Here is a 27,318-nt window from a genome sequence, read left to right as displayed (position 1 = left end):
TGACATTGCTGTAAGATTTTTCTATGTATTTCTATGTAAATTTTGATCCCCAATTGTGTCTTCACCTCACCCAACTCCCGGGGACCACAATTTAAATATACCATTACTTGAATCTGCTCTACCTGGGAATGCTTGGATATGAATATGATTAATCTGTTGTTCTTGAGAAAAAGAATTTTAAAGATTTATCCTATATATCACCATGGAAAACTTTGCAGATCCCCTATTGTGGCCTCACACTACCCTGGGGACCATGATTTGAACAAAGTGGAATCTATACCATGTCAGGAAGCACTCTTGTAAATTCTAACTTTTCTGGTCCAGTGGTTCTCAAGTAGATTTTCAAAGGTTTTTCCTATATATATATATATAAGATTTGCACAAACTTGAATCTACACTATATCAGGAAATTTCATATTAATTTTCACTTTTTTGGCCTAGTGGTTTTTGTTACGAAGATTTCTAAAGATTCTCTATCAGTCACATGTACAACTTTGATCCCCTTTTGTGGTCCCATCCTACTCCTGGGGCCATGATTTTAACAAACTTGAATCTGTCATGAAAATTTCAACTTTTTTGACCCAGCGGTTCTTGAAAAGATTTTCAAATGACCCCACCCTATTTTTGCCTTTTCGTGATTATCTCTCCCCTTTGAAGTGGGCAAGACCCTTCATTTGAACAAACTTGAATCCCCTTCACCTGAGGATGATTTGTACCAAGTTTGATTGAATTTGACCCAGTGGTTCTGGAGAGGGAGATGGAAATAAGAAAAGTTTACAGACAGATGGACAGACAGCAAGTAGGTGACCAGAAAAGCTCGCTTGAGTTTTCAGTTCAGGTGAGCTAAAAACTGCTGCTTTATAAAGATATATGAATTGTGGATATCAAGGAAATTGTTGTATAATAAAACACTGTCATGGGAGTTATTTTCCTTGACAACATTTTTGTAGTTCAGATAATTGATTATTATAGAAAATATAAACCTTTCCAATATCAAATAGTTTACCAGATTATTTCATTATACCCAGTGAATAAAATTCTTCAAAACATAAATTTTTATCATGCACAAATTTTAATGAAATAAAAGATTGTGCAAAAGCCTATGACATCACATGAGGATGGAGCTTATTGAGCCCTTAGAATGGGTGAGCTAGACCTGACCTTCATCAGGGATCTGTTCAACATTGTACAATGTGATCTGGAGTTGTAGTCTCATTGACAGCTTTTTGATGAGCGGGGTCAGGCTAAAGATGTCTTTAAGTCGCTTGGTGCTCTGAGTTGTGTGGATCTTGGACACAACAGTTGACAGGATATCCAAGTAGTGGGAATGGAGGGTCCTCAGTGGCTCCAAGTTCATGCTGGAGTTCGATGTCAATTTATCATCATCTGAAATGTAACCATTAATTGAGATCAATAATAATTAAAAATCAAATTTCATTTTTGAAAATACGTGAGGGTATATGAACTGCGACACTATACACAAGGATACTTCTTGAAGCGTGTGATGCTGGCTTGAGGCGTTGCTGTTCATACTCTCATGTATTATTAAAACTTAACTTTAATTTTTACATATACATTTAGTTTCATTTCAGTCAGAATATTCCTAGCCATTAAAATAGCCATACTATATATACACACTGCTCACATTTATGATAAAATAGCTATCATTTCAATTGGTAAAGATATAGAAGGCAAAAACATGGAAATGTAAATATCATTCTATGGAGTCACAGGGGCTAAGCCCGTTTTGGGTCCGAACTCTGTGATACCATAAATATTATATATATATATATATGTAAGACACCAAAGTGCTATGGGACTCCAAAGTGCGATGGTCACACCAAAGTACGATAGTCTGCGCCAAATCCCGATGGTGTGACACGCCAAAGTGCAATGGTCCACACTCATGCGCCAAAGTGCGATGGTGCGAGACAAATACGCCATAATGTGATGGTGTTGACACGACAAAGTCCAATGGTACATACTAATGCGCCAAAGTGCACTGGAGTGACATGATGTCGACACGACAAAGTCCAATGGTACATACTAATGCGCCAAAGTGCACTAGAGTGACATGTCGAAGACCATTGGTTTGTAAACGACACAGTGTTTTGGTAAAGACTGTACTACCAACTGTGTGTTAATTGTTTCAACAAATTATCAGTACAAAAACCATGCACAAAAAATAAGAATAAGAACTTATTTCATTACTATTTAGTTGTCGTGTTACTAAAGACAAAATTTTCCAACATGAAATCGTACCCCCAGGAATTTATTACGTGTACATCACAAGTAATAAATGATCATGAATTAACGAATGTTTGGGCGAAGTAGACAGTTCGACAAATGTATTTTGTCGTTCTCACAATCCTCAACAATAACAATGTAAACCTTGCCATTGCTGTCGTTCATGTCAATCTTTAAAATCAGCCGTGCCTTCCTCCACTATATCCGAAGAAGTTGGTGTCAGCACTGCAGTAGAAAGAACCTTTGTTGGTGCAAACTGACGTTGCATTTCTTCGTTCTTATTTTGAAAGACGTTAAGAATGACGTCACAATGACGTGACGTCACAAATGTTACTGAACCTCGTACCATCAGACTTTGGCGTGACCATCGCACTTTGGCGTCCATAACGTTATCAAACCATCGCACTTTGGTGCAGACAATCGCACTTTGGAGTCATACACACACACACACTTATATATATATAAGGTATCACAGAGTTTAGGCCCGGGCTTTAAGCCCCCGTGTATGGCATGTTCAATGTCACTTTTATGGGTGAAACGATTACACGTGTAAATGATGATGTTTCATTTAAATCCTCTAAACATTTACAAAATGATTAAACTTGTACACGAGGGTTAATTAATATTAAATGAATAAAATTTATCATTTTCAGTTCTTTTACCTTGCCTTTATTACATTTACCAAATTGTAAACGAAAGTCAATACCAGAAATAAAGATCTCCAATATTTTTTCGATCAAAAAATAATTTGATGATTTCACTATTTTTTTTTCTTCACAAAGTGTAGGTTACGACGCAATTTAGTTTATTCGGATTTTAAATGTCTATCATTGTAAGTTTTTATTTAACAAATGAATGTTTTGTGTCTGTTATGTTAGAGTCGTTGATGATTGCATGGTTGAATGAATCAGTGCATCGTATCCATTTTATTCATAAAGTAAAACATAAGCAAGTATAAACAACAACTAATCATGCAAAGACTACTAAAGACAACCACGTAAAGGTTTTATGAGCTTTTAATCCATCAAATTTAAAAGAAACCATTTCGTTTATTGCTGTTCGTTTAAATGTGTGCATGCGCTTTATATGGTGAACATTTCATCCTTAGTCACTTTCATCAAAAGTCTCTGTAAGCAATTTAATCCACCCAAATTTTTCTTAAGATATCATTTTTGAATGTTGTTGGGATATGACATGAATTTGGTCACGTGATCAAATCCTATAACGATAGTAGATTTGATCATGTACCAACTTCATGTCATATCTCAATAACACTCAAAAATGGTATTTTATTTCTTATACAGTAAAATATCTCTATCTCAAAGTCCGAGGGACCTTGAAAAAACTTCGAGATATCCGGGAGTTCGAGATATCCAAAATCGATATTGAACATTTTTTTTAAGGAGGATATTTGATGCATATAGTATGGGATTTGCATTATAAACAACAACGCCGTTGCCGTTTCTTACAGTTTAATACAAGTTGCTAAATTGATATTGTGGAATTTCAAAGACAAACATATCGGTTTTTTTAAAAAATATATATAAACATCCAATTGAATTCACAATGTGTTTCAAAATTAAGATGATCGTGCTTTAAGTATACTGATGTCCAGGCTGGACTGGGATGTAGCTATTGCGTTGTAGTGAACGAACATATCACGTAAGAAACAAAAAAGACGAATTTAAAAAAAACAAACCCACCTTTTAAATGTTTATTAAATAAATTTTCGTGTTTTCTCTGTTCTAGTTTTAATGATGAAGCTGGTATTATTAAATGCATTATCGTTATTATAAGCATTACCATCAAGCGCACTTCGACAATATTGTGCATTTATCTAACCCACATGTTAAGGATATAGCGTGTATAATTCAAAACACCATCCCTGGAATCGGGTGTGCTACATGTAGTTCATAATTGGCGGTGAACTTTAGCCGTAAAGTGGGACGGCTTCACTAATCACCCAAGCTATTGAACCATTTATTGCAACCTGGGTCTACTCGGAAAAGGCGAGCGTGGATTAGCGATCATTGATGTAGCCGTGGGTGTGAATGTGTGACTTAACGACGCCAGGTATGGTAAGCAGAGCGGAAAATTGACTGCACTTCAAGATAAACCAGGCGAATTTAGGGTATGAGACCTTGAAAATACTTCAACATAAACGGAGTATTCGAGATTACCGTGTTTGAAATATCAGAAGTTTCTAAAATCATTTTTATAGGGAAAATGGCCGGGACTGGCGGTCAACTTCGACTCAAGCAGGGTATTCGAGATAAACCATATTCGAGATACAGATATTTTACTGTATTTATATTTTCTATTTTGATTTGTGTTCTTACCGAGCTTCCATGATTATGTAGCAGATGACCAAAATAACGATCATAGAACACAAAATATAGTTCATTAGAGTTTTATCGAATAAAAAATTAGGAACAATATCAAAGAAAATATAAGATATAGATATTTAATTGAAAATGTTAAAAAAAAAGACAAATCATGTGTAAAATAAAGGTAATTTAGAGCGTAAAGTTAACTAAAATGAAGACAAGAAGAGCGGAGTAAACTACATCCGTGATGTGATTTGGTCGCGATCAGTGATGGAAAAACTCAGGCGTCGGTCTAGCTTACTAAGTTGAAAACGCAATTGTTGAACACAGATTTTGACAGAAATTCAAAGGATCTGAGAGAATTGATGGTGGATATGATGGGTCAAGTTAACGTTAAGCTCTTAGTCAGGTTTTTGGAAAGAAACAACGGCATGATCATAGTTAGGACTCGAGGTTGTAGTCATGCAGGAGATGATTCAAGACAGGACAGATTTAGACAAAGTGCAGGTAGGTTGCGTCTTTTATTTACCTTCAGTGTGTGTAAAAGAAAATAAAAACGAACTGATGGAGTTTTTGTTCACTTGAGAGATTTCTGAGACTCGCACCAGTACCCTGACATGAACACATAAATTTTTCGAGCCTCGAAATCAGCCTCGCTTATGATCATGCCGAGTCATAGCCATGGTGGCAGTTGCTAGGAAACAACAGGTTAACTTATCATCATAAAGTAAATAGCCACTTATAACTCTGCCTTCATTTTTTCGCTTCCAATATCATAGAACTTTATTTTATAAATTCACCATGCAGAAGTTGCAGACGGTAATTAAAACTGTATGTATAAAATGAAACAACAGAACGGTATGTATAATGTTTCTCGATCTTTAAAATTTATAAATTGATGAAATTCTTGTTTGTTTACAAAATAAACTCTGTATAAATATCCTGCTGCGTTTGTTTCTGTTATGATATCATTGCAGTGGCGGATCCAGGGTTTACAAAAGGGTGTGTGTGAAAGTCAAGTATTAGCCAAAATACTCAGCCATTTTGGGTACCAATCTGGAATTTTACTCGCACTATTTCTATTATTTAAATTTGTGGCAAGAAGGGGGGGGGGGGTCTAAATCCCCCACTGCATTGCATAAGCAAGAAGCCAGGTGAAAGTACAGGAACTGACTTTTGAAGCGGTGATTGTATTCATATACGCAAGAACAAACTGATCACGTGACCAAATTCATGTCACACGAAATTGAACATCGATTTCATTAGTACTGTCATATAATGAAGTGCATTAGCAAATGTAAATATTCAAAATTATTTTGTGAAAACCAGAGTTTATTTTAGCTGATACAAAATGAACTACAACCCATCATTGCTGTAACATCACAATGACAAGAATAACCAGTATTATATATACTACAGTTACAAACTAGAAACACTATATATAAATCAGTATTACTGTGACATCATAAACCAGTATTATACTAACATTACAAACCACAAACATATAACACACTGTTTTTACATTTATTCCTCTTTAAAGGTATCTCAAATTTTTTTTAAGATATCTGCTAAAAGTTTATGAGATATCTTATATCCTTAAATTAGAAGATATCTTATGAAATATATGAGAAATCATATTTATTTTATAAGATATCTTATAAAACATAAGATATCTCAAACTTTTTAAGGTATCTTATATATTTTATAAGATATCTCATAAATGAATTTTCATATCTCATAAACTTTATAAGATATCTTATAACTCTTATAGAATATCTTATAAAACAAAGTTCATAAGATATATTTCATATATTCTATAAGATATCTCATAAACTTTATGAGATATCTTGTTTAATATACAAGATATCTTATAAAGTTTATATAAGATATCTTATATATTTTATGAGATATCTTATTAACTGTGAATTATATGAGATATCTTATAAACTTTCTTTTATAATATATCTTAATAATAAAAGTTATATCTTATAAAGTTTATGAGATATCTTATAAAAATTCATTTATGAGATATCTTATGAAAAATATAATATATCTTATAAAGTTTATGAGATATCTTATAAAGTATACAAGATATCTTATGTTTTATAAGATATCTTATAAAAATAAATCTATAGATATCTTCTATTTTTTATAAGATACAATGTATCTCATTAAACTTTATTTTGTTTAAGATATAAGATAACTTATAAACTTTATGAGATATCTTATATAGTTTATAAGATATCTTATATATTTTATGAGATATCTTATAAACTGTAAATTATATGAGATATCTTATAAAATGTATTTAGATAATTTATTGAAAATAGAAGATATCTCATAAATTATATAAAATATCTTTATAGAGGAATAAATATAAACATGGCTGGCCATAGAAACACTATATATAAATCAGTATTACTATAAATAATTCTATAAAACTGCCGATTCAATTACTCAAGGAATCTCCACAACCAAGGGTATTCCCCCAATACATTGATGAGAAGGGTTTCCAATGTAGAGGCTGGTGTTGAAAGGCCTTCTGTTTTCTCTGGACTTCAGTCCCATTTATTACAATCTAATTGAAATTAGATGTTGGATCCGCTTGCTTACTCGCTACACAAACATCTAAAAACATCCCATAGAGGGTCACGTCAGAGTTCAAATTCGGTATCACTCTAGACTTATCGGCTTCAACAAACATTCAATGATTTTGCCAGCGGTGATTTCATTGGTCAATCGAATTTGACTTCTGACGTGACCCTCTACGGGATGTTGTTAGATGTTTGTGTAGCGAGTATGCGAGCGGATCCAACATCTAATTTTAATTAGATTGCATTTATTATTACCAAAAATTGTCATTATCACTGCTGATTATCCTTCCTTATGTAAATCTAATGTTGTATTGGTCGTAATGACTAAGCAAGTCATAAATGAGAGTAACAACTATCAGCCACGCATATATACTTTTTCCATTATTTTTGCACACAGTTTGATTCACCAACAGTCCCTCCTCTAGTGACAGCAATACAATGTACATGTAGTAGAAATCTATGTATATGTAGTAGAAATCTATGTATGTGTAGTAGAAATCTATGTACATGTAGTAGAAATCTATGTATGTGTAGTAGAAATCTATGTACATATAGTAGAAATCTATGTACATGTATGTGTAGTAGAAATCTATGTACATGTAGTAGAAATCTATGTATGTGTAGTAGAAATCTATGTATGTGTAGTAGAAATCTATGTGTGTGTAGTAGAAATCTATATGTGTGTAGTAGAAATCTATGTATAGAAATATATGTATATGTTAGTAGAAATCTATGTACATGTAGTAGAAATCTATGTACATGTAGTAGAAATCTATGTACATATAGTAGAAATCTATGTGTGTGTAGTAGAAATCTATGTGTGTGTAGTAGAAATCTATGTATATGTAGTAGAAATCTATATGTGTGTAGTAGAAATCTATGTATAGAAATATATATATGTATATGTTAGTAGAAATCTATGTACATGTAGTAGAAATATATGTATATGTAGTAGAAATCTATGTATATGTTAGTAGAAATCTATGTACATGTAGTAGAAATATATATATATGTAATAGAAATCTATGTATATGTAGTAGAAATCTATGTACATATAGTAGAAATCTATGTACATGTATGTGTAGTAGAAATCTATGTACATGTATGTGTAGTAGAAATCTATGTACATGTAGTAGAAATCTATGTATGTGTAGTAGAAATCTATGTATGTGTAGTAGAAATCTATGTACATGTAGTAGAAATCTATGTATATGTACATGTAGTAGAAATCTATGTACATGTAGTAGAAATCTATGTATGTGCAGTAGAAATCTATGTACATGTAATAGAAATCTATGTATGTGCAGTAGAAATCTATGTACATGTAATAGAAATCTATGTGTGTGTAGTAGAAATCTATGTATATGTAGAAATCTATGTACATGTAGTAGAAATATATGTAGATGTAGTAGAAATCTATGTATGTGTAGTAGAAATCTATGTATGTGTAGTAGAAATCTATGTACATGTAGTAGAAATTTATGTATGTGTAGTAGAAATCTATGTACATATAGTAGAAATCTATGTACATGTATGTGTAGTAGAAATCTATGTACATGTAGTAGAAATCTATGTGTGTGTAGTAGAAATCTATGTATGTGTAGTAGAAATCTATGTATATGTAGTAAAAATCTATGGTTGAAATGATGAACTGAATCTACGTACAGAAGGACATTGGTAAATTTAACTTCTTTTCCAGCTCCCCCCCCCCCCCCCCCCCCCCAACAAATGATGAATTAGATCTCCATACTGTGATAAATCTATCATTTTGATTAGCTGACCATTTTTTATAACTGGCTATGTTAATTCTTGTTAAAACATACAAGATGACAACTTAATGATTGTGCAAGGGTGGTTATACTTACTTCATTGTTTTTCATCTTGACTAACAATTGCAGCAAGTCTTTCAACTTTGACTAGGTTAATTTTAGGACAGGGCTTAAAATCTCAGTCTTTAAATGATTTGACAGATTAAATTAAATTCTTAGAACTTCCTCCATGTTGTTCATAAAAACTCAACACAAAGAATTATGCATCTCTGTAATGTAGCATTCATTGTACAAAGTATTGAAGAAAAAATCTGTGCAGCAGTAGCACTATTGAGATATTGTCATGAAAATATCTATAGACAACTGAACACATCAAACAGCAACACAGAGGATCAGAAGGACAAAGGACACCCCGATCATTATACAATAAAACACGGTTATAGTGAACCTCCAGGGCCAGCAAAACCAGTCATCATAACCAAACTTCGTTATATCCAATATCATTTCCATTATCTTCCTCTCATAAGGGAATAAATATCATTCTGCAAAATCAAGCTTAAAGCAAATTACAAGCAGTAACTGACGGTATTTTTTCAACTATCCAATTATGCACTAAATAACACCTAGCTATCGGTATAACTATAATATAATCCCTAAGATCTGAAGAAATATTCAGCAAAATAAGCAAGGGAATATTGTTTGAGAGCATACCTATACAATGTACTACAATGAGCATTTCATATAAACCGCCATTGCGTCGTGTAGCAGGACATGGGAACACTAAGGATTGCCGAACATAATCGGGTTGCTGAGGTCGAGGTTATATACAAAAACGGAAACTGACGTGAGGAACTACATGTGATGTTTGTTTTAAAATATTACATCGTTTCATGAATGACAAGAAGTGTAAGAAAGTAATGGTTATGCAAATGTGCTACTCAAATAAAATATTGATAGTGAACTTTCTATAAATTGGCATGTTAAATTCTTTACAAATCTGACACGTGCTCAGTGCCTCTCTTTTGCTTTTTTCTAAACTGCAGGTGACCTTCGAGGTCAATGCACATCGGAAAAAACGAGCAGGAATCACTGACAGGATGACAATGATTCATGAATCAACATTTTCTGCTGATTTGACGGATTTATTGCTTCAGATTCACTCTGATTCTATTAAGTTATATGTATTCAATCACAAATATGTTAAATATTTGTTCTTTTATTTTTCAATTTATTTGCCGTCACTTACAGCTTGTATTGATTTATTGCCGTCAGTTACAGCTTGTATTGATTTAATTTTGTTTATAATAAGCGTGTTTTACTGATAATGTCCTTTGTCTTTGAACAGAAAAGCTAAAACTGTTTCAAGCCATCAAACAAAATTCTGTCATACCTGCATCTATCAGGAAAATGACACACAGTAGACCAATTTCCAGGTCACAAAGTTGACACCTATTGATCTTCTCCAAAACAGTTGTGATTTCCAGGAAGGTATTTTCTTTTAAGATTTTAATCATTGTGGAATTGGTATATATTTTCATGTTTGGCAGCGGAAAGTGGCATTTACCATCGATGCAAAAGTCTGCCATTGTAAGCTGTAATGAAGTAAAAATGAGCTGAAGAGTACAAAAGAACATGAAGACGTGTGATAAATATGTCTGAACAATTACAGGGCCATATCTCACAACAGAACTTAGGACTAAGACTAACAAGAGGCCCACAGGCCTTAATTATCGGTCAATCACCTGAGTACTTGTGAATAATTATCACTACTCCCAAGGGCTATGAAATCTAGAAAAAAATTTCCTGCTCAGTGAATATCTAAGCTGAAATTTCAACTTTCAGCAAAAATATAAAACATGATGTGTTCTTACAACTTCAATGCCCTCATAAGTGAACACACTGATGAAAGGCTTCACATAGTATAATAGGTGTATTAACATTGAAACATTAAAAGATATGACTAATTTGGACCCATCCTAGAGTCAAAACCCTGGGTTGTGAAATTCACCATTTTTTGAACATCTTTTTCTGCTATTCCTTAGTATGCATTTAGATTTTATACAGTATCAGCAAATTTACACATAAACGCTACATACCTGAAGTTTGGTCCCACCCTGGGGTCAGAACCCTACCCCAGGGATCATGAAATTTACAATTTTGGAAGAGACCTTCCTGCTCTACATCACTATGCATTTAGTTATTCTTACACATGTGCGGTTCTTCAGAGAAGATTTTTGAAAATTGCATGGTCAATTTTGGGCAGTTTTTGCCCCACCCCTAAGGCCCCAGGGGTGCTGGAGTTCTGAAATTTACAACTTATGTCCCCCTTGGCCCAAAGATGCTGCATACCAAATTTGAAAAGAATTGGACAGGTAGTTATCAAGAAGAAGTTAAAAATGTTCAATTGTTAACAGACGACAGACAACGCATGACGACGGACAACAACCAATTGCATAGTTCTAAATCTCATCAACTTAATAATTAATTTTGTGAGATTATACTTTAACATATAAAATTACACAACTAAATTCTTCTTATTTACATTAAAATCACAATTTATACAACGTAAAGAATGAAATAAATTGCAAAAAGATGTTGGTCTTGGTCATAAGTTCATTTGTAAAATGTGACCTGGATTCACTCTTGGTTCCTGTTTATCATGAATTTTTCACCTTATGCTATTTTAGCCTATTCACATTGACATACGATTTCTTCCTATTCAAAATCTCATTCCCAAAAACTATTCATTTAAACCACTTTAGGGCAAAGTCAAACACTTTCAAATTCAGCTATTCAGAATGAGGGTGAAAATATTGGGATAGGTACAATGAAACTGGGTCAAATCTATTTAACAAATATTTTGCACTTTCAAGAACAATTTCAATTCAACATGGGAATGATGAGACAAAAAAATCTCATAGCAAAACGAGGATGATGTCAAGATGTCAGACAGGTATTGACTTCTGGATAACTCGTACCTAGGAGAACCCGTACCCAGGAGAACTCGTACCCGTACCCAGGAGAACTCGTACCCAGGAAAACTCATACCCAGAAATTTGGGTACGAGTTCTCCTGGAGAAGTTGCACTCGGGTACAATTTCTCCCGGAGAACTCGTACCCGGGTACGAGTTCTCAAAGGGAAGTCGTACCCATCAATATCTGGGTACGAGTTCAGACTCCTGGAGAAAAACTTTGTCATTTTAACAAATAGAAATGTGGGTATGAGTTCTCCTAAAGCAAAAACTTGTCAATTGTATTATAAAAATCTGGGCACAAGTTCTCCTGGAGAAAACACTTTGTCATTTTATCAGATAAATCTTCCATGTGCCGGAAAATAGAGGAACGCTATAAAAATACAATGTCGCAGGTTTAAAATTGGTGTTTAATTGCAATAATTATACTAATTATCATCTCAAGACAAACATGTGCAGCCATTCCAATGAAAGACCAAAACAACACAACAAACAAGAGGCCCAAGGGCCTAGAATCGCTCTTCTGATAAATTGTACAACCCCACCATTTCTAATCTTAGCCTCTTAGTATTCTAAATCTTTAGTTAAATCCTAAGAATTCAAAAAAAGTAGGTCAATGTGACCTACTTTTTGGTTTACACATTTTGAGAACCCAAGAAATATCAACTGACAAAGTTTGATGATTTTAAGCCAATTAGTATCTGAATATTGAAATATAGCTGTCAAATTCCAATCGTAGGTCATGGTGACCTACTTTTTGGTCAGCGAACTCCAAACATGCAAGACCCATCAACTGACAAAGTTTGATGACTGTAGGTCAAATAGTATCTGAAATATATAAATATAGCCGTCAAATTCCAAAAGTAGGTCAAGGTGACCTACTTTTGGGTCAACACCCTTTGAACATGCAAGACGCATCAACTGACAAAGTTTGATGACTGTAGGTCAGATAGTATCTGAAATATATAAATATAGCCGTCCAATTCCAAAAGTAGGTCAAGGTGACCTACTTTTTGGTCAACACCCTTTGAACATGCAAGACGCATCAACTGACAAAGTTTGATGACTGTAGGTCAAATAGTATCTGAAATATATAAATATAGGTGTCCAATTCCAAAAGTAGGTCAAGTTGACCTACTTTTTGGTCGAAACCCTTCGAACATGCAAGACCCATCAACTGACAAAGTTTGATGACTGTAGGTCAAATAGTATCTGAATATATAAATATAGCCGTCAAATTCCAAAAGTAGGTCAAGGTGACCTACTTTTTGGTCGACACACTCCGTTGACTCAAGATGCATCAACTGTCAAAGTTTGATGATTGTAGGTCAAATAGTGTCTGAAATATAGTAATTTAGCTGTCAAATACCAAAAGTAGGTCAAGGTGACCTACTTTATGGTCGACACAAACCGAAGACGAAGACGCATCAACTGACAAAGTTTGATGATCCTAGGTTTTACAGTGCCCAAAATATGCATCTAAAATTGAAAATGTGAAATTTGAATATCTGCAAAATTCAAAAAGTAGGTCACTGTGACCTACTTTTTTATAAATATGTTTCAAGGCCTCAAGATGCATCAACTTACAAGATTTGATGATTCTAAACCTCTCGGTATTTGAAATAACAACTTAAAATATATCTATAAATGATAAGCCATAAAATTCAGAAAGTAGGTCACGGTGACCTATTTTTCAGTTGACGCATTTCAAGGTCCCATGATCCACCAACTGACAAGTTTTGATGATCATAGGCTTCAAAGTGTCCAAGATATGTATCAAAATTAATTTTAAAATAAATACCTGCAAAATTCAAAAAGTAGGTCACTCTGACCTACTTTTGAAACAACTTGACACAAGGTCCTAAGATGCATCAACTGTCAAAATTTCATGATCCTAGTCCTTATAATGACTAAAATATCTAAGATTTAAGGAATTTAAAAAATTTTTAAATTTAGGTCAACTTTGAAGTGACCTTGAGACCACGCCCTTTGCCCCAGGGTAATGCCTTGAACAAATTTTAATCTACAACATATCCTCATCCTTATGTGTAAGTTTGGTGATAATCTGCCCTGTGGTTCTTGAGAAGAAGATTTTTTAGCAACCACTACTTTTGTTTGTATTTTCCTGATTATCTCCCCTTGTTAAAGGGTCACATCCCTATATTTAGTATGTATGAAAGCCCTTGGGCCAATGATACCCTGTACCAAATTTGAAAGAAATTGGCCAAGGGGTTCTTGAGTTATAGCCCTTTTTCTAAAAAGTTTACGCACACCGCACAAATGGCCATAGCATTAGCTCTTTGAGCCTTTGGCTCAGAAGAGCTAACAAGTATGATCATTGCATTTACTTGTTTTATTCAATTGAAGTAAATTATGTATAATGTATGAAATCCTCGATTTTTCAAGGAGAAATTGTACCCAGATTCCAATATCTAAATTAAATGGTACAATTCTTAATGAGATAAACTCGAATCAAAATTTTGATTACTATATAATGACCAATTTTTTCTCCAGGAGAACTCTTACCAGAATTTATGACAAAAAAAACAGTTTTTCTCCAGGAAAATCCATTTAATAAAATGATTAAGTTTTTTTTTCTCCGGGAGAACTTGTACCTAGATTTCCATAACAATTTTTTTTCTACAGGAAAACTCGTACCCAGATTTTTATGACAGAAATGACAAAGTATTTCTGCAGGAGAACTCGTACCCAGATTTATCAGATAAAATGACAAAGTTTTTTCTCCGGGAGAACTTGTACCCAGATTTTTATGACAGAAATGACAAAGTTTTTCTCTGGGAGAACTCGTACCCAGCTTTTTATAATACAATTGACAAGTTTTTCTCTAGGAGAACTCGTACCCACATTTCTATTTCTTAAAATGACAAAGTTTTTCTCCAGGAGAACTCGTATCCAGATATTGATGGGTACGACTTCTCTTGGAGAACTTGTACCCAAATTTCTGGGTACGAGTTCTCCTGGGTACGGGTTCTCCTGGGTACGAGTTCTCCTGATACCCAGGTATTCATGTTATATAGTTCAACCATTTTAAAGTTTTGGAAAATTTTCAGGTCCAAACTACGACATTTGTGAACTCGCCTCTTTAGAATTGTGGGAGGAAAATGACATAAAATACCTGTAACAATGATGTAGAATTTTTCTTCAAATGTTGAATTTCATAAATAATCCAAAAAATGTTCACTTTGAAATTCTTTTTTAATACAACCCTAGAAAAAAGCTTGCCACGATAATTCAAGAAAAGAAAATCGTACTTATAATTGTATCTACAGAGTCTCTGTATCTGTACACACTGAACTTTGAAGTTTTTGATTGGACTATTTACAGCCCTTAATGTAAGGTTACAGCCCTTAATGTACCGTAAACAGCCCTTAATGCAAGGTTACAGCCCTTAATGTACCGTAAACAGCCCTTAATGCAAGGTTACAGTCCTTAAGGTTACAGCCCTTAATGTACCATAAACAGCCCTTAATGTAAGGTTACAGCCCTTAATGTACCATAAACAGCCCTTAATGCAAGGTTACAGCCCTTAATGTACCATAAACAGCCCTTAATGCAAGGTTACAGCCCTTAATGTACCGTAAACAGCCCTTAATGCAAGGTTACAGTCCTTAAGGTTACAGCCCTTAATGTAAAAACAACACTTAATATGCATTTTTTTCACTTTGTATGGGTTTTATCTAAATTCATACCACAACCCTTAATGTGAAATAATATGCTAGCCATACAAGACATATACCATAATAAAGTTGAGGGGAAAACTTGCTAAATAACCTTCAGATCAGGTGACCTAAAAGCCATTTGTCTATTGGTTAAATTAGAATGTGGAATGTCAATCTCTATCACTGCTGCACATGAGTATTTCTAAAATTCCACAAGATGACTATATATACCCAATATTTGTTGTAATTTATTCAGGACATGATTAATCATGGCCTTGTTGTTCTTGAGAAGATTTTTTGAAGACTTTTCCATATGTTCCCATGTAAAACTTTGATCCCCTATTGTGGCCCCACCCTACCCCCAGGGGCCACAATTTGAACATACTTGAAACTGCACTGCCTGCATGGGTATGCTTGGATATCAATATGACTAATCTAGGCCTTGTTCTTCTTGAGAAGACTTTCAAAGAGTTTTCTTATATCCACATGTAAAACTTTGATCTCATATTGTGCCCGCTTGAAAGCCTGTACGTGTGGGCACACTTGTTTCAGACATCTGGGCGATGACCTGGTTCATTTTTATTACATGACTTTTTTGCTGGTTTGTCTTGAGTGAACAAGAGAACTGCAAACAACATATGCCCGTCGGACAGTAAAATTCAACCTATAAATTTCAAAGCTGTACATGTAGAAAAAAGTTTGGAAAACCTCGGATGGTCAGTCAGCAAGACAGAAAGACGCATGGACAACACAATTACATAATAATGATGGGTGCAGATGAAACAATTGTGCACATTGAGAAAGCTTCCATGTAAATTTTAGCTTTTCTGGCCCAGTGGTTTTTTTAACAGATTTTCAAATGACCCCACCCCATTTTTGCCTTTTCTTGATTATCTCCTCTTTGAAATAGGCAAGGCCTATAAATTGAATAAACTTAAAATCCCATTCACCCAAGGATCATCTGTACCATTTATATTAGATTAAAATTAGACCAGTGGTTCTGGTAAAGATGTGAAAAATTAATGACAATGGCAACAGGCAACTTTCTACCAGAAAAGCTCACTTGAGCCTTAATTTAGCTCAGCTAGGTGAGCTAAAAATTCAACGTCCCATAATGTAGTAATGACAAAAGCAATATATCTCTGATAAATGAAAGGGATCTCAAGGATACTTCAATTAATTAGTTATCATATGTTATAGAAAGTACTGACAGATGGACAGAGTGATTACTATAGGGCACCTGCCTTGTGGTGGAGCCCTAACATATTGCTTTATAGATGAGGCTACAAAATATTAATTTATATCAGAATAATAATTACTTTAAAATTAGACCACATGTTAATTTATATTAAAGGGACGTGGACACGATTTGAGCTGAAAATTTTCAAACTTTATTTTTCCATTTTTAAGGTAGTACTCTACATCGTCATAATGGCTGACTTTCTTTAGAAAAATGGATGAAAAAATCGATATCAGTAATATTTGACTTTTCCTTTTCTATTTAAATACCTAGCCAATTAGCTCAGTTGGTTAGAATACCAACTGTTGAACTGTAGGTCGCAGGTTCGAGTTCAGCAGGAGTTTTAAATTTTTTTCAGATTACCTTCTACTAAAACTGCATTTTTTGACAAAATGAAGTAAATTTGAAAATTTTCAACTTCAAAATAATGTTGTACATATCCTCCACTTTTCATCAACATCAAATTTCTCTGGTGTAGCATACCTCCTTAATGTTTACAATGTTTCACTAAAGAATTTCTAATGGTCAACCAAAATTTGAATATCAGTTGTTAAGTTATAAGTGAGATACAGCACTTGCAATTCTCTGTTATATTAACAAGGTTCGTGCCATGTTTTAGTTTACATTAGACTGTTTGATAGAAAATAGCATGTTTTAAAAAAAATGAGATGTGCCAAATACTAGAAAATAATTAATTGTATTATGAATTCACTTATGAATTGAAAAAAATCTACTTTAAATGAAACTTTTACTAGTTTATTCAACCTATGTAAACAAAAACATGACAAGGACTTGTGAGCTCTGTATCTCCCATGTACCTTGACTACTGACATTCAAATTTTTGTTGATAATTAGCAATCCGGATTTTCGTAATTCTTGCTTGTATGAGTTGTTGTTCATGTGGGACGGTATGTATCCAAAGTTTGGTTGGTTTAAATATATATGCATGTGTTAAATACTATGGATAACAACGATTAGGTTATAACCGATTACTCGGTTGAAAAATTGCTAACCGATTAGAAAATTTGTAACCAATTGGCCAGGTTATTTGTAGTAAAGAAATACCGTCGTGCCTGTATTACATGTGGTTTTTAAAAAAAGGGGGGGGGGTCGTAATATTCAAAAGTCTAGGTGATGTTTAAACATTAACTTTTTTAATGATTGATCAGATTTAATAATCTTCAAAGTAAAATTACATGCAATACCAATGATTATAGTTCATTTTGTAGTAAAACCTGTTTGAAAGTTCCCTGTCAGGCTCTATAATGCTTGCGTAAAATAAACTACTAAGCAATACTAGTATCATACTGATAAAGTCGACATTGCCAGCATTAATTTCCCCATGGATTTTATAATTAGTTCAATGATTCGTACCATTATAATATATGACAATGAGGACAAGTAACATGCATGTACATTTCTGGTCAGAGAAAGATACATTATACAAAGTTGGAGGATGAAAATAAAAATGGAAGGGGGGGTTGGGGGGGGTTGGGGGTTACGCCTAAAAATCATGGAAGTCAGACTAAATCATATTTCGGAGTTACTTCCAAATGTTTCACGCATAGTATTACTTAAACAAGAAAGAGATGAAATGTCAGCTGTGTTATGTAGATATGTTATATGATATGTTACTCGCACGTCCTGAGTAACTTTAGTGCCGTGTGCCGTCCAAACAGATTTTTGCCACCTTAGCAATTCTTGTAAACAAACTTTGAAGACAATAGAACTATTTCTTTAACATAAACTTGAAGCCAAATATTGTAATGAAAATAATCATATGATGCACCGTTCTGGCGTGGTGTTGCAAAAAGTGAACATTTTGAATTTTTACAAATATTCTAGCTTTCATGTGGTTTTTGTTAATGTCTTTATTTATCGAAGCACTCATTATACTGTTTTTTAGTGAATTATAAAAACTGAAGCTAAAATAAAATAAAATAATACAGTAATTGAGAATTATAAGTTTTAACGATTAACTGGTTAATTACTTGTAATTGGTCAAAAGAATTTATGACTAACTGATTACCAAATTTTCACCCATTGTCATCCCTGCTAACTAAATATTACTGCTGTGTTCACAAACAAGATCTTCAGTGCTTGCACCTCTGGAGTGTCCAGGAGTCCGTGTTTGCAAAACACTTACTTTTGTATTCTTAAAATAGAATCAATAGCTACTTTTTCATACAGCGTACAATGTTTATTGGGGGAGGGAGGGGGGGGGGGGGGGGGGGGGGGGCTAGAGGAGAAGTCTGCATTAATGGAGAATAAGTTGTGATTTTTATTATATTTTTACAGTTTATTTCATTTTTTGATATATATATATTACATTTTTGTAGAATTTGACCTCCGATGCAATCTTCAGCGATATATACAACCTCAACTGTACGCAAAATAATCCTGCACCATAAATTGAAGGTTATCATAAGGGGTGGATCTGATTTAGGAAATGCATTCGATTTACTGGGCCAACCTGAATACAATTCTATATAATCTTTAATGTTTGATGTGTTTATAATTTAGAATGGAGCCGACCACCGAGTCCCACACATGAACAACATTGTACAACTTTGAGTTTGTTGCTACTTTTAAATGACTTACTCGAGGAAATATTTGTATTTGCAATTTTTGAAAATCTGTGATGCATTCAATGGCAGTGTTAGGAGATAATGACTACAGACTGTAATGCATTAATAAGCGAATCCATACCATAAAATGTAAATGTTTGTATTTGAGTGCTTTGTAAACTCTTTACTGGAAGTTCATATATACCATCCCACACGAACGATAAATCCTACATGCAAACATTACGAAAAGAGACAATACCTTTAATAAGCATTCTAAACATTAAAAATAAAAAAAATAAAATTTGAAAATTTTCAGCTCAAATTGTGTCCATATGGACATGCATGTCCCTTTAAAGCAATATGATATGATCTTACCACCCAAATATCGAAGTATGCCCTCTGTATGAGGTACTCCTTTAGGTCATTCTGTAAGTTTTTGAATCCTGGACATGCAAAGGAAAAACCTGAAAAGAACACAGGATTATTACAGAAATAGGGATGTTTTTACTTCTCTTCAATTTCATCAACCTAACTCGCCATGATTCATCTTAAAAAGTGAGAATTTATTTTAGTTTATTTAAATCACAGTTCATCGAAACTACTATGGTGTGATTAATGCCCATGAAGAATGTAATAAATTAGGTCTAAAATACTGTCTGAAATTAATTCCCTTCCTTCCCCATGACCACTTTTTTATTTTTTATCCTTTTAGAATTTTTAGAGTAGCCATCAAACTTTATTGTTTTCACATAATGATTTTAAAATTGACCATCACACTTATTCCAAATGAAATCACATATTATTTACTTACCCAAGATTAGATCATTGTAAAACCCCACGGACGCCATCAGAAATGGCCAAGTCTCCTTCAAGTCAGCCTCCTCATCACCAGTAAACACCAAAGAGCTGGGCTAAAAATGTCCATCAATCACAGTGTACAGATTTACCATGGTAACAGATAATTTCTACCCCATAATTAATAAGATTGATAAGCCTAATTCAAAGTTTTATTTTTGAGCTCAGTGTAGATTAGCATGCACATGCACTTAACATAATCGTACGTTGTCATGGAAACTTGTACAGTAAAACACAAACATGCTTATAATGAGTTAACACTTATTGTGAAGTGATTATATTGGGTAATTGTTTTAGTGGAATTTTCTCTAAAAAGTTATTTGAAATCTTGGCTCATTTTTTGGCGAATTTTCATTAACAATTGTAAGTATAGAAATTTTGGCGCTTTGATTTTCGGCGAATTTTCCTGAGTCACCATAAAAACTCCCAACATTTCCAGTGCATCAAAATTACCAAATATACATGTCATTTATTCTTCTATGTGAGAGGAAAATAACAAAACTTTTAGTCTATCTAATGAAGTTTGGATGTAATGAACTGTTTTTCGCTGACCCTGGAAGTTCTCTATAACCGTATTTTACTGTATTGCATTGACATGTTATTGTTTTCATCACATAAAAATCTATACACAGTATATCTCATCATAAAAATTTCTTCATGTTTAATGAGAAATACAGTGGAGCATAGATAATCCAGACACATTTGTTTCTAGCAAAATTAACTGAATCACATGTTATGTTTTCATATAAGCAATAAATATGCTTACTTCATTGATGTGTAAAATGAAATAACAATTTGCTTTATCAAATATATGATAATACATGATCTATGTATTAACATTTACAGTACACCATGAATATAGAAAACCTCCAGGGCCAGCAAACAACAGTTCATTATGATTAAACTTTGTTTAAAAAATTTGTTTTCCTCTCAGAGAGGAAAAAATTTCACTTAACAATAAGCATGAATTCATTATATACATGTTTGTTAAAAGTGTGTTCCACAGTATATGCATTTCAAAGCACTGAAATTGAAGTATCCATGTCTGTGTAAATATTAACATGTACCATTTGTATATTTGGTTAGTCTATTTATGTTCAATTCAAAAATTCAAGATTAAAAACAAACACACAAAACTACACATCACGTGCCTTGAAACACTGCAATACATGTCACCACACATCACGTACCTTAAAACACTGCAATACATGTAACTACACATCACGTGCCTTAAAACACTACAATACATGTCACCACACATCATGTGCCTTAAAACACTGCAATACATGTAACTACACATCACGTGCCTTAAAACACTGCAATACATGTAACTACACATCACGTGCCTTAAAACACTGCAATACATGTCATTGGAAAAAATATTTGTTTCACAAATTTCCTCATATCTCCTATAAGAAGAGTACGTGTAGCGATAGTAGATATTAAGTATATCATATAGGATCTAACTATTATTAGATTGGGTATACTGTTTGACAAGTTTCCTTGTATCTTCAGTATAAATGTCTTCAATACTGTACTAGTTCATCACAGAGCAAGGTTAAGGGTAAGGAACTTCATTATCCCTTAAAATTTCAGAATTGATTCAAAAACCTAAAACCTAGTAAAAACTGTGTTCCAAGACGATTCCTTAGTAGAAATACATTCACAATCATGAAAGTAACTGAAGCCTCATAATTATCCGATTTAAGCAAATTTAACCTTTCAAAAGAAATTCTATACTAGAGAGAAATTTAAGAATTTACCATGCTGGACAGGCCCTGCCTAATGTACTGCCGCATCAGCCAGATGGGCTTCCAGAGGAGATCCATGGAATATTTCAGCCTTTGGAGTGTTCCCTGAATTAGATATGTGGAATCTTTTCCCATGCTGATCCCCTCCTTGCTGATTGCGTGCTTATCCTCCATCGCCAGGGTCTTACAGATCTTGTCAATCATGTCTGATGGTGTTTCCTGAAGTTTAAGAAGCACTCCATTTTTCTGACAAATGTCTAACTGCTGCAGTGTTTGAATATACAGAGGAAGCTTGTTGAACATTCCCCCTGGTTCTACATCACAAAGGAATTTGTAGTGACTACGAACTGTTGCATATATCTCAGAATTGTTGAAATCCGTTTTAAAGTCATAATCATTGAGCTGAAGTTTCCTCAGAATTTCCTTGTCCCAAATTGTGGATTCAATACTTGAGGAGGAGGAACTGACATATTGTGGGTCTGCTAGAAAGGGTTGGTCTCTCATGTCATGGTGAAACAAATCAGACTCAGCTCGTCCTGGGGAAATTTTTCCCCTCACACACTGGTCTGCTGTACTTGAGGCTGTCCCATATTGCAGATCGCTTTCTTTGTGAGGTCTGGTGATGAACTCCAATGAGGAGACGGGATCACAACTGTGGATAGATTTTGTGACATATATCCCAGGCTGGTATTCCCCCGAGTCCGTCACAGAACTATCAGTAGTTCTCTTCAATGGATACTTGTGAGTACCACTATCCGAGAAGGGAGAGAACTCCATTTTGAATTTCTTAAAGACTGAGGAGCACTGTGTGGAGACTGCTGGCATCTTGGCACCTTGTTCTGGGTGGGATGAGAAAGTGAGGGAGGTGATGTCATAACTAGACTCAAATACTGGTGCTGGGTAGTGAGGTTGGGACTTCCAAGGATTTTTTTGTGAGTTGCCGCCCTCCTGCAGCAGATTGCCACTCTGGGACTCATTAAAGGAATCATTGGAACTCAATGAGCCAGACTTCCCTTGCTCATAAAATATATCTGACTTTGATTGGCTACTGTCTGAGGAGTCATATGACATAATGGGCATCTGGGCTTTTTTGGAATAAATTGGATGATTGTCATCAACACTGCTGAAAGAAGTATACTCCATTTGAGTTTGACTGGAATCATAAGCCACATCAGGAGTTTGTGATTCCTCTTTAATTGTCTTGCTGTCACTGTTCTTTTGACCGTTTTTGTTAAATACATTAACTCTTTCTCTGATGAACTGTCCATCACGCTGGGCCAGCTCCAGAGCCCGCTCCTTTTCTAACTTTGGGATCCTCCCCATCTTCACAGCTTAATAAAGAAAAGTTCAAAGGTCAACCACAAAATATCTAATTCATTAATTTATCTTTGCCCCTAACATTTCCTTCAGATTAATGAAAGACATCAAACATAACAATATTCTTGCCGAATTTTGAGTAGAAGACGAGATCAGCCATGGGTAGCTGACAATGACTTTGTTTATGAATATAGGGAATCAATACATTGAAGATCAAGAGGCCCACAGGCCTTATCGGTCACCTGAGTACTAGTGAAAACGTATCGCTACTCCCAAGGGCTATGAAATCTAGAAAAATTTTCCTAATATGATGCTCTTGCCATGTAAAAAGCTTGAACACTGACAAATGAAGCATCACTTTGACTTAGCTTGCTTCCTGACCATTCAATTTCTTTGTGTATGACGTCAGCACATGATTACCGGTAACTTGAAGAATATTCATTCGGTAACTGAATCCTATCTAGATCCACGAAATAAAGTTGTAAACGGTAGACAAAGCAGCGACACTAGCTGGTGTTGATGAATTCCCACTATTCAATATGGAGTCCGCTCTGAATCTCATGATGTTACCATATAAAAGCAGATTTAACAGTCGGAGGAATCACGGATTATCTGATAACTGGATATATATATATATATACACATATATCCCAACCCAGGGAAAACCATGTTAGATGTCTCGCTTTTTTCCTCTTAAAAGTGAAGCCAATCTGGATTTGTGCCTAGAGAAAACACATTTCATTCCTCGATCATTAATGGGCTAATATCTAGATATGTGTAAGTTGCTAATATCCATAAAACTAAAAAGAAATAATGTCAAACAAATTATAAACATCTATTAACTGTATGTCAATACTGATTATATCGATCCTTGATGTCATCAATACAGTTCTTCAGATTTTAACCGATTATCAATTATGAAATTTTTCCGATTATTCAACAATAGCAAACACTGACCCCTGGATATACAAGAGGTGGGTTCAGGTGCCTAGGAGGAGTTAGCTTCCCCTATTGACTGGTCACACTTGCCGTGAGCCCTGTATCTTGATCAGGTAAACTGAGTTATCTGTAGTAAAATCAGTGTGCCATGAACGGCCTAACAATCAGTATGAAACACGCTAGACAGCATTTGACCCAATGATAGGTTGTATTGGCAAACTAGATCGTTATGATGACAATAGCAGGCTGTCCAGCACCCTTGGACAAAAAATAAGGGCAAATTTTAGGGGTAAAATTTAAAAAAATTAGGGCTAAATTAGGGCTAAAATTAGGAATTTTTAACCAAATTGCGAAAGTTTTAATTATTTAAAAGGACTTACCTTGTCAAATTTGACAATAAAGAAACTCACATGACACACAAATAAGATGTAAGTACAGGAAGGGCGTATTCCAGTGTTCCATGGTCTCAGCTATTATTGGCTATAACCAATAAACAAGCTTGACACATGGATCCACAGGTCAACTGCCTTTCACTGCATCAGCATTATCTGAATAAGAACTGCAATCTACGTTAATAACACACATTTTGTATGAATGCATTTTGATTTTTCAAGACTGATAAAAAAGTAGGAATTGACATGAAAAATAAGGGCTTTTTTAGGATTTCCCCTTGAATTTTACATTTTTTTTTAGGAATTTTAGCAAAACTGAAAAAAATTTAAGGAATTTTTAGGAATTTTAGGGCCACTGGACAGCCTGCAATAGAATTTGTGAAATGCTGACTTTAAATAAGACTGTTGAAAACCCTGCACCACCAACTTTGTCAGTAGCCTGCCTCGATTTAAAAACTGATCATATGCAGAACAAGCTCTTGTGTATTGAATCAGTGACAATATCTAATGTCCCAGTTACTATATAAAGCCATGCAGTGAACAATTTGTTGAAGCGAGACAGCTGGCCTTGCTAGCTACATTTCTCCTTCCATTCTTCCTATACTGAAATCACGTCTTGTTCGTCTGTTTTGTCCCTATTTATTGTCCCTTTTTACTTACTAAATTATTACATTATCTTGGGGCTGGGAGATATTCCTTATACATGTAGTTTATAGACCATACTGTAAAAGTGATTATTTATGCATGGGAAAAATTTACACTAATTATGTGGTAGCGCTATTAAATCTTATTTTTATTTCCATTGAATTTATTTTCAAGTTTCTAATCATAGTGTAGTTAGGTTGTTTCGACGTCGCAACAACAAAATAAAACAAACACAAAACAAAGTACAGACTATTATACAAACGCCAGACTTGCTACAATATGTAAATTTGATATTTTTCATTTTTTTTTTATCAAATATGAATATAAGGAATCACTGTCTAGTTTTTAACAGGTATGTAATGTGATTAACAACAATAGAAAACGGGATAATTTATGCAAATTATCATGTTTTCCACCATAGTTATAACCAACTTAGAATTAGAATTTTACAAAACATGTTTACTTGACATTTACTTTAAAGAGGAGCAGTTTCAGAACAGGTGATCACCTGTGGCTGTATTGCCTTTTCAGCATGTAGACCCCAAGCTAATCGATAATTCATTATCAACAGCTTACCATGCCAAGGATCTGAACATACCCAAGTTAATTAAAAAATCATTTTACAGTATACTCCACTTATATTAAAGTCACCTATATTGAACTTTCTGTTATACTGAAGTAAAAATAAATCTCCAGTAATATTATGTATGTAAGTTAGGTTATACTGAACTTTGGATAAACATGTAATGAACAATTCTGGTACAGTCCCCTGAATCTCAATATATTTAGAGTGGACTGTACTTTAACTGTATTTCAACTGAAAATTCATCATAACATTTCTGTCATCTGCGTACATCCTTCCCAATCTAATTTCTTTGATAACTCAATCTAACTAACCATTTATATAATTACATGGACACATTTTAAAATTTTTAATCAGTGTGTACTCTGAAAATTATGCAAAGTATTTCATTAAGTTTACTCATTTTATTTACTTTTTAAAAGGCCAATTCATTGCATCAATCATTTCACTTTCATATCATCCACTTGCCATAAAGTGTAGGTGTACCAAGTTTGACAGTCCTAACCCCAACAGTTCGATCTGTATACTGCCTACAAGATTTTCCTACTAAGTGATACTGTGACCTTGACCGTTGACCTTGAAAAACAATAGGCATCTTCCTCTCATCATGGTGATCAAATATACCAAGATGTAATATCCTGGAGCTTACGGTTCAGTTTGTATCCTGCATACAAGGTGTTCTTACTAGGTTTTCCTACTAAGTGATACTACAACCTTGCACTTTGAATTTTATTAATACATTTCCTTCTCAAGTTCCATTTCCAATACAAATAATTGAATTTTTAAATACTGTTTGGGTATCTAAATTGATCTTTATACCTGGTTTTGTGCCGACAACAAAGAAAAAGTACTAAAAAGAGTTATCTATCCCTATTGTCTGTGGGAATTTCAGATGAAAATTTCTTTTCACTGATTTTCAGGGGAGCTAACTCTTCTATGAACATAGCTCCCTACAATAGGACAAGAATCCATATATGATTTGGACATATTTGAACTGAGGGCCCCTATACTTAGATTTCACCAAGTACATATGTATGAAGAAAATGTATTGACAAACAATTTTTCCTGTCACTGTCCTGCCTATTCTTCAAGCCTACCCTTAATCTGGAATATGTGATGAATTAAAATCTACATTTAACGAATCTATATTACTGTGCTCAACATAGATCTGTCTTACGAAGATTTTTAGCAACCACTTACATTTTGCAATTTAAGAGAAAAAAATTATCTCCCTTTGATTATCGACTGTTCCCATCATTTGTAACATGTGAAAACCCTTAGTCTAATGATACTGTGTACCAAATATAAAAACAACAGGCCAAAGACTTTTTAAGATAATTGCATATATTTCAAAATGTTCACATTTAAAAGGAGCATTATAGGTCTCCAAATATGCCAACAAAGCAGATCATTTTATCCCAAATTATATTGAGAACGAAT

The 27,318-nt window shown here is 34.0% G+C and overlaps 1 protein-coding gene across 2 annotated transcripts in view; it reads right to left on the bottom strand.

Annotated features, from left to right (window-relative positions):
• Nucleotides 1-27,318, bottom strand: part of LOC125658075 (uncharacterized) — a 49,430-nt gene that overhangs the window by 6,768 nt on the left and 15,344 nt on the right. For both annotated transcript variants that reach the window (XM_048889163.2, XM_056146935.1), the window contains exons 4-8: nt 22,015-23,333; nt 20,208-20,307; nt 19,772-19,860; nt 10,328-10,529; nt 1,162-1,386 (exon numbers count right to left, since the gene is read on the bottom strand). In XM_048889163.2, the coding sequence (XP_048745120.2) occupies nt 1,162-1,386; nt 10,328-10,529; nt 19,772-19,860; nt 20,208-20,307; nt 22,015-23,333 (1,935 nt within the window). The remainder of the gene's footprint in view (nt 1-1,161; nt 1,387-10,327; nt 10,530-19,771; nt 19,861-20,207; nt 20,308-22,014; nt 23,334-27,318) is intronic.

Source organism: Ostrea edulis, chromosome 1 (assembly GCF_947568905.1).
Source record: "Ostrea edulis chromosome 1, xbOstEdul1.1, whole genome shotgun sequence".
In the NCBI taxonomy this organism is placed as follows: Eukaryota; Metazoa; Mollusca; class Bivalvia; order Ostreida; family Ostreidae; genus Ostrea; species Ostrea edulis.
Note: the sequence above shows the minus strand (reverse complement) of the source record. Positions and strands in the feature narration are given on the sequence as shown.